Raw genomic sequence first — 18088 nt, 5'->3', positions numbered from 1 at the left:
CTTTACCTGTGGGGGGAGTATCAAATGATTTGGCCAAGCTGTGAAAGCCTTCTTAGCTTGACAAACAAAGATCAATTCATCGTTGGGACATGGCAAGGGAGCAGAAGGCATTAAATCTTCTGTAATGGTTAATCGACGATGACCATGGGGCAACGATATGGTATGATTACCAAGAACTTCCGTGCTGTTTTCTATGTAGACTTTTCCGTCAGCAACAATTTGTAGCTCTTTGTCGCTTCCCTCAATCGCCAAGCGGCAATCACTCCATCCCTGAAAACAAAAGGCTCAACCAGATATCAAACATGAAATCTCACTTAAATGACCTTAGCATTATATGAGACTTGAAAACAAAGCCCATAATTCAAGCAGGTAATATCGGGGATATTGAGTAATGTACCAATCAAACTAACACACACATTCTTCTCAATATGCATAACATCAAGTGAATGTCTCACAAAGAGAAATTTCCAATAGGACAGTTGCCAAAAACATGAACACTTTTTGAAACCCTTCTTAGAAAGAGTGGATCTGTGTTTCTTTCCAAAAGTAATTTCAATGTCCTTCACCTTTTCGAAGACCTCTTCACCTAACATGACTTTTGGTCTCCCTTTGAATTCTTGTGTCCCATCAAACGCATTCTTTCTCCTTCGATATGGATGATCAGACGGCAAAATTTGACGATGAACTGGATAAACATGCTTTCCAGATTCCTTTAACCATTGCCCTTTACAATCCTCCATACCAATAGGACAAGCTGTTTCCCCTTTCACAGTATACCCCGAAAGATTTCCATAAGCCGGAAAATCTTGAATGGTGCAAAATAGCATTGCTTTCAGATTAAACTTCTCATTGCGATGTGCATCAAACACTTCCACACCTTCTTCCCAAAGCATAATCAAATCGTCAATAAGAGGTGCCAAGTACACATCAATGTCATTTCCCGGCTGTTTTGGCCCTGAAATTAGCAACGAAAGGAACATATACCTTCTCTTCATGCACAATGATGGGGGTAAATTGTAGGTCACCAACATAACGGGCTAAGTACTATACGTACTACTCATGGAACCAAATGGATTGAAACCATCTGTATACAATGCAAGGCGTAAATTACGCTTTTCATGCGCAAATTCGGGGTATTTTGCATCAATAAACCTCCACTGTGGAGAGTCGGCCGGGTGTCTAATCATTCCATCGTCTACTCGACCATCAAAATGCCATGTTAACTTCTTTGCATCTTCTGCTTTTGAAAATAACCTCTTAAACCTTGGTACTATCGGAAAATACCATAATGTTTTGGTATGTACTCCCCGATCCCCTTTCTTATACCATGAGGCTTTACAAATTGGACAACTCTCTAACGATTCATATTGATTACGATACAATACACAATCATTAGGGCAAGCATGCATTATCTCATAAGGTAAACCATAGAGCTTAGTGTCTTTTTCGCCTCATATGTACCAATAGGAAGGACATTGTCTTTGGGAAGCATGTCTTTCACCAATTCCAATAGCACATTAAAACTTGTGTCTGTCCAACCATGACCAGCCTTCAGGTTGTATAATTTGAGTATGGCTGATAACCTTGTGTACTTGGTGCAACCTTCATACAATGGTTTTTCAGAGTCGTTTAACAAGCTCTCCAACATGGAAGGGTTGTTATCAAATTGATCCTCAACTGCATGCAACATGTCCTCCAACTGATCATCCTCATTATTATTATGAACTTCGCGCACATCATTCCTTTTCTCACCACTACCACTATCTTGTATGTCCCTAAACTCTCCATGCCAGATCCAACGGGTATATGTTTTATCAAATGCCCATTACTCAAATGATTGAGAATTTCATCGGGTCTCTTATGCAAAAAATTATGGCACATAAAACAAGGACAACGTAGCTTGGAGTGACCTCCACTATTTTCTACTGCAATTTAATAAATTCCTTAACCCCTGCTTCATATTCAGGGTCACCCGGCTTTGATGTTGATATCCAATTTCGATCCATTTCTAACCACCAAGAAAGATATATATATATATATATATATATATATATATATATATATATATATATATATATATATATATATATATATATATATATATATATATATAAATGTATCTCACATATGTAAAGATCATATAAAGGCAATTTTGAATATAACCACAAGATTTACAACATCTATAAAACAATATATAAAACAATACATATATAAAACAATAATTGCATGAGTATATATTAATACATATATAAAACAATACATATGTAAAACAATAATTACATGAGTATATATTAATACATATATAAAACAATACATATATAAAACAATAATTGCATGAGTATTTTGTTTAATACATATATAAAACAATATATAAAATAATACATATATAAAACAATAATTGCATGAGTATATTGTTTAAAAGTCGAAAAGCAAGATTGAAATAAATTAACTTACCTATGCAAAAGAATAGCACTCAAATACTCAATAACGGATCGAATACGCGCTTCAAGCAAACATTTACTTGAAATTGTACTCCCTTAAAAAAACAAATACAATACTCATTAATAAATAACAATTTTTGGATCCATTTTTCTATTCTTTTTTTAAGCAAAAACAATATAATATACAAAGTAAAGAATACAAACATGGAACCACTAGTCATTTTCTATTTTGTTTTTGAATGTGAGAAGCATGAACATCAATTTTGGGAGCTTCTAAGTTCATGTTTTGCCATTTTTTATAGCACAGATTTTTAGCCATGCAAATATTTTATCCTTACATGTAGGGTTAGCTTATATACTTTATTATATACTCCTTTTACAAAAGTACAAAATGGAACTTTTGCGGGAAAATCAAATTCCTAACAGGTACTATACGTACTACTAGCAGCTCATAACTTACACAAAGCTCTACTCTAAGCCAAATCAAATAACTAGTAGAATAATAAGACGATTGACATACAAATTTTATGCAAACAAATAAAACATAAATAATGAAAAGAATTTGAAATTAAACAAACCAAATAAATTTTAAACTTTAATCAAACCTGCATTATGCAAATTCTTATGCATTTTATGCAAACAAATAAAGTAGCATTTTTATTTAGCAAAACAAACAACGCAACCTCAGTGAAACAGTAGAAATGAACACAAATCAATCAATTTTATGAATTATATATGCTACATACATAGTTACAAAACTAGTAGAAGGAAAACTGAAAAAAAAAAGAAAAAAAAATACCTTCTCCAAAGTTAGGGTTTTAATCGAACAATTGCAGAATTCTCAACCTCCAATTACTGAATGCAAAATCAGCACTTGAGTGGTGGAATTGCTATTGCTACGGTGCGCCGGAATGTGGAGTGTGAGTGCAATCACGATGGAGTAGGATGCAATGCGGTGGTGTAAGTAAGCGAATGAGGGAAGCCCAGGTTACTACGGTTGATAGACAACCAGGTTATTGCGGTGGATATCCAGGCGGCAGCCCGCAGGTGGAGGTGGAGGTATGCCGGCAAGTCGAGATGGAGGTGGCGTGTCGTTGAGTGATGTATGAGAGGACGAACTCGAGTAGTAGTAAAGCAACGCAAGCAGAGGCAAAGCCAAAAAATCGATCTGAAAAATACTCTAAAAAACACCAATTTTTGGCTGTTTAGAATGAGGGATAGCAGAGACCGGTTGTTTCTTTGCACTGGTCTCTGCCAATTTTTAATTTTAAAAAATAAAATAAAAAACACCAAGAGACTTGTTTTCTAAAAGAACGGGTCTCAAGCTATTTTAATTTTTAAAAAATCAACTCTAAAAAACCGCGAGAGACCCGTTATCTTAAAAAAGTGGTCTCTTGAATTTTTTTTGGGACCGGTTATTAGTGATAAACGGTCTCTTGAAACAAAGAGACCGCTTATGTAGTTAACAGGTCTTTTATATTGGGTCTCTTTGGCCATTTTTGTAGTAGTGCAGGTAAATAATGTTGTGATTGTTGAAGCACAAAGATACAAGGAATCATCCTAAAAAATACAAGGAACCAAAAGTCCATTTGATAGAAGAGTTGTCATGAAGTAATATGATAAGAATACATAAATTTATTTATATCAAAGTAATTTTTTTGCATACCGTGCATCACATGGAACTAATCTGGTTGAAAATATGAAAAAAATCATTATTTTACTACTAATCTTTCATTATTTTTTTTACTTGAAGAGCAATCTCAATGTACAATAAAACAACCTGTTATAATAATTATATTAGCAAAAAATTTAACCTGCGCATTGTACGGGCTAAATACTAGTTATTTAACCAAGTACCGTTAGGCCCCGTTCACTTCACCTTATTTTTGTTGAACTGGAATTATTTTTACAAAATTGAAATTATTTTTGCTGGACTGAAATTATTTTTACTGAATTGAAATTAATTTTAATGAACTAAAATTATTTTTGCCGAACTAAAATTATTTTTACTGATTTTATGTTATATTTCTTGTTTTGAAGTTTACATATTTTTACTAAACTGAAATTATTTTTACTAAACTGAACTTATTTTTACTGAATTAAAATTATTTTTGTTGAACTGAAATTATTTTTATTGAATTGAAATTATTTTTACGTAATATTATTATTTTTTAAGGTGAAGTTAACAGGGCCTATGTTTAGGATAGCTCGGACATTAACTATAACTAAGTAATTTAAAAATCAATTTCTTTATTTTTACCATTAAACACTATTTTCTGACAAAAAAATTGTAAATAATATAAGAAAATTTTGTAAATTACCACCCAAAGTAGACCCATTTTGAAATTACCTCCCGTTTAATTTGTTTTTATTTTACCAAATCTTAAATTAAAAACACATTTATTTTCCCTTCTTTTTCATAAATTCAGTAGCTTTTCCGTCAGTGGGCCCCACTAACTTAATTCCCTCCTTTTTTTTCTTCTTCTTTTCTCTTGATTTCACCATCTCACTATTATATATATTGCACTCAACTAAACCTTTTTTCTTTCAATTCTTCTTTAAAATCTGAAAAATCATCTATCTTCTCCTAATTAATTTTTGCAAAGAATCCTAATTCATGGAATCCCCTAATTAATTTGTGTGAAGAACCCTAATTCATCATGAAAATCACCCAATTAATTTTTGCAAAGAATCCTAATTCATGAAATCCCCCAATTTCCCCCAATTAATTTGTGCGAAGAACCTTAATTTATGAAATCCACCAATTTCTACCAATTACAGTGCACACAGAACCCTAATTTTAAAATAGAATTGAGGATACCTAATTGCAAATTAGCATCTGCACTTGTGGGAGATTCATCTTCAAATATAAGTTAGCAAAATATGTGAGAATTTGAGAGAATTTGGGGTAAAAACAACAAATTGAGTTTGAGGAAATGTTTCATAGAAAATATTGTGGGGAAAACTGTAATGAAAGCTCAGTATAGGCGCTATATGTGTCCCAGTGACGAAAATTTCACCTGATTTTAAAAAAAGGGTGGGAATTTGATTACTATTTAAGGGTTGGTAAAATAAAAAAATTAATTTAAATGGGTGATAATTTCAAAATAGATCTGCTATTTTTTTTTTTTTTTTTTTTTTTTTTTTTTTTTTTTTTTTTTATGAATTTACAAATTTTCCATACTATCCATATTTTGATTTGATACAAAGTTTTTAGCTTGAAGCAAGATATCTTGGGTGGTGTGACGTCCTCTTTTGTTAGTTTCCCCAGCATAATACAAGTATTTGTTATTAGATCGCTCCCTCATTTTCCTTTTACCCTCTTTGCTTCGATCTTGTAAATTTCCCCACTTTTCCTTTTATAAAATTCGATTTTTCAAAAATTGCGAAACTTCATAATTTTCTAATTTTCTAGGGTTCTTCGTGCTCGTCAATTGAATTTTATTAGAGATCGAAGAAGATCAAATCAATGGCTGCTCCACCTGCTAGGGCTAGAGCCGATTATGATTATCTCATTAAACTTCTCTTGATCGGTGATAGCGGTAATTTTCCTGATTTCTAGGTTTTCGTTTTTTAGTATTGATTTTTTGTATTTGGAATGGATTTTGTTTTTTGTTCATTCAGATCAAGACATATTTATTGCAGATTTATGAATTTGATTCGCCAATTTTAATTTTTGTATGCTTTATTGATGAATTTATTTGGGCATTTTTGATATATGATGAGAACATTTTAGCTTATGGTTTGTTGAGGATTTCTTACATTGGTGTTAGATTATTGGGGTTCGAGTTTCGATTTTGTAACGCCCACATTGTCTTATGTGATCAGTTTGGTATGCTTTATTGTAAAAGTTTTAGGAATCGTGCTTAATTGGATGTGTATTTGACCTGAGAAGAGTTCTAAGAAGAATGTAAGTTGTGAACAAGAGGTTGCTAAATTTGTTTTCACAATGGCTAATACATAGGGAACTTGTGTCCTAATGTTATCGAGTATTACTATGATTCATGTGCTTGGCTTTCCTGCTTTAAGCAATGGGTATGGCGTAGCTAATATGTCATTCATTTTGAATAAAATGTACTTGCTTGACTTTAAGAATTTCGGAGTAGTATTAATGTGTCCTCTTGTACGATGGTGGATACTGGATGAGGCTTTAGTTGTGTTATATTGTCACAAAATTTATTAAATTGTTATATTTTAATAATCACCCAAATACGATCTTTTAGTTTTTTGGTCTGCAATGACCTCGTTATGTAACATTTTAAGAAAACTTAGATGGTGCTAATGGTCATCCTAAATGACAGCTAAAATACACTCCATCTGTTGTTAATTGAGACATACTATTGTACTGAAGTAACTTTTCTTATAAACGATAATATAAGGTCTTAGGAACGTCCATGGTGTAGCTATTTCAAGGGTCTTTGCAGGACAGTTAATTCCAGTTAAAAATTGTGCAAATAGTTAGTGTTTAAGTTGTTTGATGGATAATTAAGCAAATTTGATATGGTCAGAGATGTGAATGACTGTTAATCCAAAACATCTTCATCTAATATGGTTGCCAACTTGCCATGCTGGACTAATTTACCTCCCCTTTGCTGCTCTTTTTATTTTATTTTTTCATCTTTGTATCTCCAAGGATTTTATTAGTAAACAACTTAAAAATGCTCGAACTAATTGGACCTAAAATTAAAGGATGCTGCATTTCAAGTTTGCCAATTTGATGGGTTTTCTGAGTCAGTATGTTAAGAAATGTTTATATTGCTGATGGGTACCTATGCTCGCTTAATTGCTCTCGTCTATTGAGGTATAGTTAAATGTATTGAATTTTCATAAGAATAATTGGTGGTCATTTTGACAATTACATTTTTTTTTTTAATATCTATGCAGGTGCGTTGAATTCTGGTTTTATATGGCCATTTGTCAAGGCTGTCATTTTTTCTCTTTCCTCATAATTGTGCTTGAGAAGACTGATGTCTTGTTTAGCAAAAGTAATTGTTATAGCTGATAGCTGTCTATTGTGGTTGTTAGCTCTGTTACAATAGTTCAATGTTTGCTATTATAATTACTAGCTGTTTAATTTGTAAGAGTACAACAATTGAAACTTTTGTTTATTCTGCCTATGAATGTGCTGCCTCTTAACTTATATTGGTTTCTCAAGGGTATAACTTGATTAAAGCAATGTTTGTATAAGTAGGGAAAGTTTAAGACAACTGTGTCTGTTATCAGCTGTTTCTGCCATCTTTTTCTGATTCATAATGAATAAATTCTTTTGGCAGAAGAAATTTTGTTTGTTCATTTGCTCAAAGTTTTTAGTTTCTATATTTTAAATCTGGGCATGGAGCAGGCTGTCAATTGTTAGAGCTGAATTGGTTAGGCTGGGAGCCTGGGATATTTTTATTAGCTTCAGTCAGCCCTGAGCTTTAGTTGGGGGCAATGAGCCAATGAGAATCATTTCATGCAAAGGCTTAGTATTGGCAATTGTATTACCTATGCTCTCCATTTGTATTGTTATATGCTCTGTATATTTATTAAGTTTTTATATTGTTAAATGAAATTCTGCTTGGTGTTAATTGTTTGTTTGTGACATATCTGTTAGGTGTGGGTAAGAGTTGCCTTTTGCTGCGTTTTTCTGATGGATCTTTCACCACAAGTTTCATAACAACCATTGGGTAGTTTGCTTTGGACTTGGCTACAAAAGTTTTTATATTCATTGTATGCTTTGTTTTAACATAAGGCCTCTTTCCACAGCATTGATTTTAAGATACGAACCATTGAACTTGATGGAAAACGGATCAAACTTCAAATTTGGGATACAGCTGGTCAGGAACGCTTCCGAACAATTACTACTGGTAATTTTATATTTCTCCCTGGTGCTTTTATGTTTTTTTCGCACGTCATACCTTTTCCCTCTGAGAAATTAAAGTAAGAAAGTACAGCTTAGAAATTAAATTTCAAATTAGTGTAAGAGAAAATTAATCTATAAATAGACTGTCTTCTAACCCTTGTTTGGTGTAAAGGAAGCATCATTATAGGCCTTTATGCTATTGTGGGGAGATTTTTTTTTTCAAGATGATAGGATCTCTGTTTGCCCCATGGTTTTCCTGTCTTTTCTTTGAGGATAGGGGATGTAGTTTGGTGGTTTGGGGGAAAGTAGAGTTGGTATAGAATCATCTGGTATGTAAGCTTTTTTTTTTTTTGTCAACTTTTGGATACTTTGGTTGTGGAATTGGAAAATCTGTCAAGGCCTACTTCAAAACTTTTTGTTTTTAGATTATTGTTTTTTTAAAATTTATTTAGTGTCCTCATAAGCTGCTTTCCTTGAGATATGGTCCGGAAAGAAAACATTATTTTACATTTTGGATGATTGTGTTTTCAGTCTCTAAAAGAGTAGAGTCAGCATTTGACCATTTGTTTTTCTCACAACAAGATGGCAAGTTGTATTATTTCCATCCTTGTAATTCTGGTAGAAGATCATCTTGTACTATTTTTGCTCAAGCTTCATAAACTCTTCTGAAATAAGTATTTGAGGAAGCTCATACCCTACTATTTTGGCATGAAAACAAGACCTAGTTGGCGATAAGATTCCTGAAAACACCGTCAAAATACAATCCTTTGCCATCATGCTTCTTAGAAGGATGAGCTTGGAATTCCGAAAAGGGGATCTTGAACTTTATATATATGATGAAGATACCTTATATGGAGAAGACCATATCACCTTTTTTGTAAGGGTTTGTCTGATTTTGTTCTTAATCTGGTTTTGGTCACATAATTGAATTGATTTGGAATATTGGTTAGAGCTCTATCAATTAGGATGCTGTAGAAGCTCATGGTTTTTTAACTTTATGTAACAGAGCAGGCTATAGACTTCTTTAATGAACATTTGGGGTAAAGTCTTCAACAGTTATATAACATATATTACATCATATGGAGTTCTTTTTTTTCTGGTATCTTCCCTTTTTAATTCTCTTATACATGGCTTTAGAATTATGCTGCTTGTGGTCTAAATTGCCTGATCAATGTTATTAATTATTGCTTTGTTATTGGATTTGAACATTATATAAGTTGTACTAGTATGAAACTTTGACTAACCTCTCACCTTGTCATGTTTTGTGCAGCTTATTACCGTGGAGCCATGGGCATTTTGCTGGTGTATGATGTTACTGATGAGTCATCTTTTAACAGTAATGTCTTTATTTCATTTATACATTGACTTTTGTTTTTCCTTTACTGCTAGTTTTGTGTACTAAAACTGTGGGCACTCTTTGATATGGAAAAATGTTGTGAGCACTTTTGTTTTCATCTATGTATCGACTTTTCTTCTCACCTTTAATCGTAGTGTTTTGATTGGCTCTTTGGATGGTGGGAATACTAACATAGCATCTGTATTCACAGATATAAGGAATTGGATCCGCAATATTGAGCAACATGCTTCAGACAATGTCAACAAGATTCTGGTTGGCAACAAGGCAGACATGGATGAGAGCAAAAGGGTAGTTCTTTGTTCTCCCCCTCCCTTCTCAGTTTGCTTATAATATGCGTTTTGTACTGATTTAAGAGTTTCATTTACAGGCTGTTCCCACTTCAAAGGGGCAAGCTTTGGCTGATGAGTATGGAATCAAATTCTTTGAAACAGTTGAGTAATTTCTTGCAGGTGGTCAGTTTTCTTAGGTTTTAGTTTATCTGTCATGCTTGCTGAAGCTATTATGTAACAGAGTGCTAAGACGAATTTGAATGTGGAGGAGGTCTTCTTTTCAATAGCAAGGGATATCAAACAGAGACTTGCAGAATCTGATTCCAAGGCTGAGACTGTAAGACCTCTAATCGATTTCATTTTATTTGCCTTGTAAAAGAAAATCTCAAGGCTCTTTTTTTCTATATAACAACTTGTCGGAAATCTTATCTGAACCTTTTTTGTCTTAAAATTAAACTTATCTGTGTATTTAATTGTTCGGGGAAAAGAATACTTATTTTGTCTAAACAAAGCTTATTTGTTGTTATATTTTTTTACCATATATTTTATAAAATTATCTAAAAATATTGTTTGAACTTCTGTTGTCTAATTAGTCTTTTGAACAACCCATTTTCTTTGAAACAAGTCAAAATAAGTTAAATAGCCTAAGTGTCAAATTGATGATGCTGGTGAAGTGGTGAGCAGAGTAATTCTGCCATCGTAGGGGTTCTGGTCATTTTAATCTTGTACTTTGTTAGTAGAAAAGATTCATCTACCTGATGTCTGGGTGACGAGCCTTTATATTGATTTTGAAGTATCTGTTGAAATATCTTCTGCTGTAAACTTAGTTTGATCCTGATATGCCTCTTGCAGTCTTGCTGTTTGGTAAGTTTGATTGTTGTTGGACAACTTGAGACAGTTTATTGGATAATTATTTTAACTGGTTATCATAAAGTTTCTGCAATTAAGGTTTGATATGTTATTGTGTTTGACATGCAGCCCGGTGGCGGACTCAAGATCAGTGCAACAGACTCAGGTGCCCCAGCCCCTGCCGCTCCCAAATCCGCTTGCTGTGGTTCTTAAGCTAGTTAAAAAAATTTTGGCACAGGATGTGAAGGAGTTCGCCTGAAAAACTATTTATGATGCAGTATCACGGGTGCCTTTAGCTCTCCTAATCATTAATTTTCTGCTATCATTTCCAGTGTTAATGGTAGTTCACTTGTATGCAAAATTTATATTGATATCTTTCTCTTTACTTTATTGTCCACCCTTCAGACCTCACTGAGAAAATTTCCTTCTTATTCATGTAGAAAGTAAAAGCCACATGTTTAAAAATGTTTTGGAAACTAATGATGGATCCTGGCTTCCTTGGGAGCTCTTGTTTTTCGTTTATGGATCCTCAAGTGTTTAAGGTGTTCTTGTAAATTACTTTGAAGGCACTAGTCTTTCTGAAGGCTGATGTTGTTGGTAATTCGTAAGGCATTACATGTATATTCATCATTGTTTTCAGTTGATACATATCTTGAGGTAAATATTAGATGCTTTTAGGTGATGAATGATACGTATCGTGACATGCATTGTTTCAAGAGAATTGCTAATTGATGATCTATACAGAGGCAACACCTCAACAATGACTAGTATAAGAAAAAATGGTTGTGAATGTGTTATTATTAGCAAAATTAAGACTTGATGTTGAGTTAGGTTTGATATCTAAAAACAAACTACTAATCAGTTCGTCTTGTGTGTGGCTGGCGGCCACTTATGAAAGAATAAAGTAACCCTTATAACACTGACCATGTAACCCATATAATATTGCTCGAGCAGACCTTATAACACTGACCGAGTAATCCTATAAAACTAACACAGTAATCCCTTTAATATTGACCAAATATTCCCTATTATACTAATAAAGTAATCCCTTTAACAGCGACCAAGTAATCCATTTTACACTAACAAAGTAATCTCTTTAATGGCTGGTCACACGGTGTGGCCAATGGCCAGCCACATATTAGAATATATGTGATTAAAACCTTGAAGTTTGAAAGGAGAACAACCTTTTTTTTTTTTTTTTTTTTTTTTTTTTTTTTTTTTTGTATTGGGGGCTGAGTGTTCGTCCACTGATCAGTCTTCGCCTTCAGATAACAAAAAGTGTCCGCCCCTTAGATCGCCAAACTACGACGAGAGTTTCGCCTTACTCTAACAAGTAAGCAAGTAGAAACTACCTTTTGAAGCATTACAAAATGAAGCAAGTGTATCAAGGAAGCGGAAAGAAGTCGTGAGCGAGCCTTATTTAATTTAAAAAGTAAAGCTTTGGCTCCCTAAACGAAAGACTAAAGAAAGGTGGGGGGGGGGGGGACTTCCGCAACCGGCTATGCCACCCAAACCAACTGAGGGAGCGAGTTAGTTAAATCGCGGAATGCAAACATGGCAAATGCACACTTTTACATTGTACACTTGCCGTCCCGTCAGTAGTAGTTACTGTAAAAGAGCCCCGAGAGCTATGTGTTTTGTGCTCTCTTTCTTCGGTCATGTCTTTTCTATTCCTACAGTAAACAACAAGCAGTCTGCTAGCCCAGAGTGGAGGAGAGAGATCCAATTAGCTTACTTTGAACTCTTCCTATCCGAATAGTTCCTATCCCAGTAGGTAGTAGGAAGCCAAGCAGGAAGGTTTGGATCTAACATGAATCTTATGTTGTTAAGGATGTGATCTATGTTAGGTCCATATGATACCACAGCTTTTAGTGTCAAGGAAAGAGCGATGCCTACAATAAATCAATTGATTCGTCATAGTAGAGAAGAAAAACGGCGCACCGACCGTACTCGAGCTTCGGACCAATGTCCCTAGAAGCGAGGTGTACGCCCGCGTGGCAAGCAAAGCAGAAGTAGTTCGCAACAACAACTATCGATTAGTCAACAACCGGGACAACAGAAATTGCTGCTATATTCTTTAAGAAGCGGGAACCAACAAGGCTGCATTGATTATGAATCAGAACTAGGGGAAGCACGCGCGCCAACCATTTTGAGGCTGCCTAATCAGCAGGAACATTCACAACAACAGGTCATAGACTTATAAGTGTGAATGAATAACTCGGAATGACAAGACGGCAATGGTTGTGTAGCCGATGATTTACCGGCCCTTTCACAACCAACTCACGGATCAACTAAAAGCCCCTCCGAGAACCGCGACCTATTGGAAAGCGGGGGCTTTAGCTAGGGATTGGGCTAATTCGAAGGTTACACGTGAAAGGATTCTTTTGATGTATGTTGCCAAGCTTTCCTATTCAAGACATATACTATCCCTATTCAAGACATATACTATCAATTTCTTTGAAGCTACTACCACTACCGAAGCCGGCTTGCTTCTTTTGGTTACCGGTTGGGCTTTTGGCATTCAATCTCATATTGCAAAAAATCCAAGAATTTCCAGGGGCACTAGCACAAGCAAAAATGGTAGAAAAGTCTACTGTTTGAAAGAGAGTAAAACAACCCAAAATCCCAAGAGCTAATCCAAAATCACCTACTCGATTGACAAGCATAGCTTTTATAGCTGCTTTATATGCCTGAAGTCGTGTAAACCAAAAATGAATTAACAAATATGAAGCAAGACCTAATCCCTCCCATCCCAAGAATAATTGAAGCTGTGGATCTAAAACCAGGAAACATCATCTTGTGTGCCATAAGAAAGGTATGTAAAAGTCTCCTCTTTTGCCAGTTTCAATTCCCGGAATTCTACGGAATGCAGCAGTACAGTTCACTTTCTAACATCTGATGCTGATTCTTCCTAACAACCTATTTTAGAATGACAAGACGACAATGGTTGTGTAGCCGATGATTTCCCGGCCCTTTTAGAACCAACTCACGAATCAACTAAAAGCCCCTCTGTACATATAAGATACACCTGTGTGAAAACCTTTTCTTAAGATATCTTCCAAACTCTTGGGATCCTTGCTTTGGATGTTGTTCCCCCGGTGTGAAAGCAGTGTTGATTTCGTAGTTTTAGAATTCTGCTGATCCCAAGTACTCCATACCTAGGAATGAGAGAATTAGACATGGTTGTTAGAGTTACCTTTGACACCAATGACAAATTGTTTTGTGCATATATTGAAATGAAACTAGCTAATAAAGTTAGTTGTTAGTTACAAAAATGAGCATTAATAAATATTTTATGGCACTAAAGTGAAGAAAAGTATAAACACATATCACGAGAGTGAAATTACAAAGTACCAACCATAGGGCGCCATAGTGAAGCAACGTTTAAAAAGTCTGGGCACCAAAATGGAAGTATTGAAAATATAAAACACCAAAGTGGAATTATGTAAAATCCGAAAGCACCAAAGTGAAAATTTCTCAAAAATAAAATAAAAAGGTTGTTGGTATAATAATCCTTATTCTCCGTAAATTAGACCATCAAAAAAGGGCTAAAAACAATTATGTGAAAAACGCTATGCTATTTTCGCTTCCAAATAGTTCTTGATCAATTTATATTAGACTAAGGTTATAGCTGGGAATTGAAAATAATGGGTAATATTTGTGGGTTCATGGTCCTTACACCATCGTTTTGAGGAGCTAAAAGAGGCTTTGATAAAGGTTAGTTGATTGAGAAAAATACGGAGCTAACAAAATTTTTCATGCCAAAAAGAGGACGATAAGGTTCTATCTTCTATGCATTTGATTGATTAGAAAATTAATACTTCCTCCGTTTTTATTTACATGACTAACATCGTTAAAATGGAAATGTCATATTACTTGACCTATATTATAATTGGTATGCTTTTGGTAGACAAATTATCTAAATACCCTCATAAAGTGCATGTGGGGGATAACTTTTGAGGGTAATAAGGTAAACCATGTGCACCAAATACTATTTCTCTCTCTTCTTCTTAAATATTGTGCCAAAGGCTATGGGTCAAGTAAATAGAAACGGAGGAAGTAAATAACTAATTGTTAAAAAGTTAACGTGTCTTGTATGGAGAGTCTAAAAGTGAAACCAACTTAAAATGTTGTTATCCCACATGAACAAAGAAATAGACGGTTATTTAGTCATATATAATTTGATCAACACAAACTTTCATATGTGACTTGTCACACCGTATGGCTAATCGCATATATTTTTTGAAATGGTCGGGGTTATTTGGTCAGTCAGGAGTTACTAACTCGGTCAGGGGTTATTCGGTCATTACTTGATCAGAGGTTACTTAGTAAAGGGTTACTCGGTCAGTCGGGGTTACTCGTGTGCTAGCTGGTCACACCGTGTGTCCAGCCACACACAAAAGTTGTTGTTTTATGAATTATAGAGTGAGGGATACCTTAAGTGGTTAGAGCTTCCCTTCCAATTTCAGAGAAAACAGGATCGATTCTCACCATCACCCTTGTGGGTCTCTAAACATCGTAAAAAAGAAAAAAAAAAAAAAGAATTACCAAACATATAGTTATTTGGTTTTATGATCAAATTCCGCTTTTTATCGAATATTTAGTTTTCTCACCCTTAATAAAATAGTTTGTATGAGGATTAATAAACAGCTTTACAAAATCAAATCAATTATAAACGCAATTTAGCTTACATATGGAAAATTATACAAGAATCATATTTAGAATAAAATATCTAGAAATATCATGTAAATTATCTTGTATTTAAGGAGTAACTTGTAATAATTGCATGCGTCGACGTAATAACCAACGTCTAGCTAATGCCAAGCAAGTGAGCAACCAAGCTTTTACACAAAAGGAATAAAAATTAAAGTTATTCTACAGAAGATTGAAAGTAATTTAAAGATATACACATATGATCCAAATCTATAAATGGAAATCCAACTAAGGCAGCATTATTAATCTTGCTAACCTTAATAATGCAATGGAATCTTCAATCTTAAATCTTAAATCTTAATGGCAATTTGAGTGATTGGTGAGTGGGGTGGAGGTAGGAGTGGAGTAGAGCAATCAATAAGCAAAAGAGTACTACATAAAGCAAACATTTTGTATTTTTTCGTATCCATGAATAACCACTCTGTATTCCATTTTACAATGTCTATAAATAAATCTTTAGATATTTAATATGAAAATCCTTACACTCAACCCATGTGATGTATGCAGAGTTGCGGACCCTGTCCTCAACTATAATTTTCTCTCTCTCACGTTTTTAGCCTACACACTCTACTCATTCGCTATTATATAAGTGTCCAAATTTAATAATTGAGAAAATTATTTACGGAAAGAGGGAGACAAGTATGATTATTATTATTATTATTATTATTATTATAACATAACAAAGATGTTACAAAAAATGAAAAATATTGTGTAGAACGGACTCACATATTGTGTAGAACGGACTCGTGTGAGTCCGTTCTATTAATCGGCCCGCGCTCGGCCCGTTTACTTAAAGTTCAGCCCGCGTGCGGCCCGAACTTTAAATATCCATGAAATTTTTTTTTGTTTAAAAAAAAAAAACAAAATTAAACTCAACGTTCCGCCTTTCTCCTTCTTCTTCTTCTTACCCACGTTTTCTGCATTTTCACTTCATTTTCACTCTATTTTTGTCGGTTACACTCCATTACTATCGAATTAACTCCATTTTCCCGAATAATTCGCATCACTACTTCATTTTTCAGCTTTAATTTTATTTGCATGTATTTAATTTTTAGTTCTTATATATAAATCCTATCTTTCGTCATTCTCGACTCCATTAATGTCTGACGTTTCGTCGATTAAGGATTCTTCGCCCTTAAAAGTTTATCTTAAATGAAGTAAACAAGCAAGAAAACAGGAGAAGACGGTTGCAATGGCTGAAAAGTTCATTATATTTCAATTATTTTTAGGTTATACTTTTTTCTAAAAAAATCCTGTTTTATAAATTATTATTTCGTTCTGTAGGGATCATTCTGAATCTCAACGAAGAAGCATGGTCCTAAACCTGGTTCTAAACGAAGTCGAGCTATTAGGTGTGAAATTCTATTCTATTTATTTCACAAAAAGTCTTGTTTGGATATAGTATTTGTTGTTTTATTATAGAATATTTTTTGTTAGGAAACATAGCATTTCTTGTTTTTATGTAGAATATTCTTGTGTAGAATTGGCGTATTGTTGTTGTAATTATATTGTTGTAATTTGATAATAGATTATTTTTGTCAGGATTCACAATTACTTCGTCAGAAATTATATTATTTGTATCAGAAATTAGCTTATTATTTTGTGATAAATCATATTTGCAAATTAGATTGTCTTGAATTAGATTATTTTATTTTGATAATAGTATATGTTTGTCAGGAATTAGATTATTTTTGTCCCGTTCTTTTTGTTAGTATTTAAATTACATCAGTAAGGAATAAGATTGTTTCAATCAGAAATAAGATTACTTTAATCAGGAATAAGATATATGTGTGATTACAATAGTTAGGAATAACATTTCTTTTATCAGGAATAAGATAGCTATTGTTTGACAATACAATCTTTTTGTCATGAATTAGATTATTTTGGTCAGAAATGAAGTTATTTGTGTCAGGAATAAGATTTTTGTAATCAGAAATAAGATTACTTTTATCAGGGATAAGATATTTATTGTCAGGAATAAGAATGTTTTATTCAGCTTACAATTTTAATGTGATTTTTTACTTTTCAATTTTTCAGTTCTGTTACTGAAGATGATATTTCAGATTTAGAAGTTGGTAATAAATCTGGTGCTAATCAACTTTGTTTAATTCTAGAAGATTTAAGTGAGAAGCAAAAGAAGGATGTAATAGAAATTGGTTTTGGTGGATTGCTTCATATTAATTTGAAGGAAAATATTAGCCATTAGTTGTACAGTTATGTAGTAACTCATTATAATCCCAAGGCTAGAAATATGATTGTTGGTAAAAAGGAACATGCCATTCGTATTGATACCGATCTAGCTGTGAAAGAGATTTCTAAAATCAAGAAGGATTTAATCCTGATGAGGGTTTGAAGTTAGAGTGAAGGAAGTTTTTGTGTTTGGATAAAGAAGATGAATCAGAAAAAGGAGATGAATCTGAAAAATGAATTGAATCTGAAACAAAGAAGAAAAAGAAGAGGAAAACTGAAGATGAATCTGAAAAAGCTGTTCAAAGTAAGAAGAAGAAGACATATGTCAATTTTGGTACTTATGAAAAGCTGTTTGAGAAATATAGAGAGGGGGGGTTATGAATCCAAGAGACTTTTTGTTATGTTTGCTGTATCTAATTTTTTGGCT

The 18088-nt window shown here is 33.7% G+C and overlaps 1 protein-coding gene and 1 long non-coding RNA gene across 2 annotated transcripts; one reads left to right on the top strand and one right to left on the bottom strand.

Annotated features, from left to right (window-relative positions):
- The first annotated feature begins 5641 nt into the window (after positions 1–5641).
- LOC145572231 (ras-related protein RABE1c-like) lies at positions 5642–11274 on the top strand. Its single transcript, XM_081631232.1, has 9 exons — positions 5642–5778; positions 5857–5983; positions 8035–8107; positions 8187–8287; positions 9554–9619; positions 9831–9928; positions 10008–10070; positions 10151–10246; positions 10888–11274. The coding sequence occupies exons 2-9, from the start codon at positions 5911–5913 to the stop codon at positions 10969–10971; spliced, it is 654 nt and encodes a 217-aa protein (XP_081487358.1). The 5' UTR covers positions 5642–5778; positions 5857–5910; the 3' UTR covers positions 10972–11274.
- Positions 11275–13306: 2032 nt separating this feature from the next.
- LOC145572230 (uncharacterized) lies at positions 13307–14276 on the bottom strand. The gene is made up of 2 exons (XR_014096736.1): positions 14117–14276; positions 13307–13916 (listed from the first exon to the last, which is right to left on the bottom strand). It is a non-coding gene; the product is annotated as an uncharacterized LOC145572230 (long non-coding RNA).
- Between the last annotated feature and the right edge of the window lie 3812 nt (positions 14277–18088).

Source organism: Chenopodium album, chromosome 12 (genome assembly GCF_948465745.1).
Source record: "Chenopodium album chromosome 12, dcCheAlbu1.1, whole genome shotgun sequence".
Lineage (NCBI taxonomy): Eukaryota > Viridiplantae > Streptophyta > Magnoliopsida > Caryophyllales > Amaranthaceae > Chenopodium > Chenopodium album.
Note: the sequence above shows the minus strand (reverse complement) of the source record. Positions and strands in the feature narration are given on the sequence as shown.

Bases quoted from the DNA above. Each gene is read 5' to 3' on its own strand.
- LOC145572231 (XM_081631232.1), top strand. From the start codon at position 5,911: ATGGCTGCTCCACCTGCTAGGGCTAGAGCCGATTATGATTATCTCATT. The intron at 9,929-10,007 runs GTAGTTCTTTGT...TTTCATTTACAG, and splicing joins ACATGGATGAGAGCAAAAGG to GCTGTTCCCACTTCAAAGGG. The intron at 10,247-10,887 runs GTAAGACCTCTA...TTTGACATGCAG, and splicing joins CTGATTCCAAGGCTGAGACT to CCCGGTGGCGGACTCAAGAT.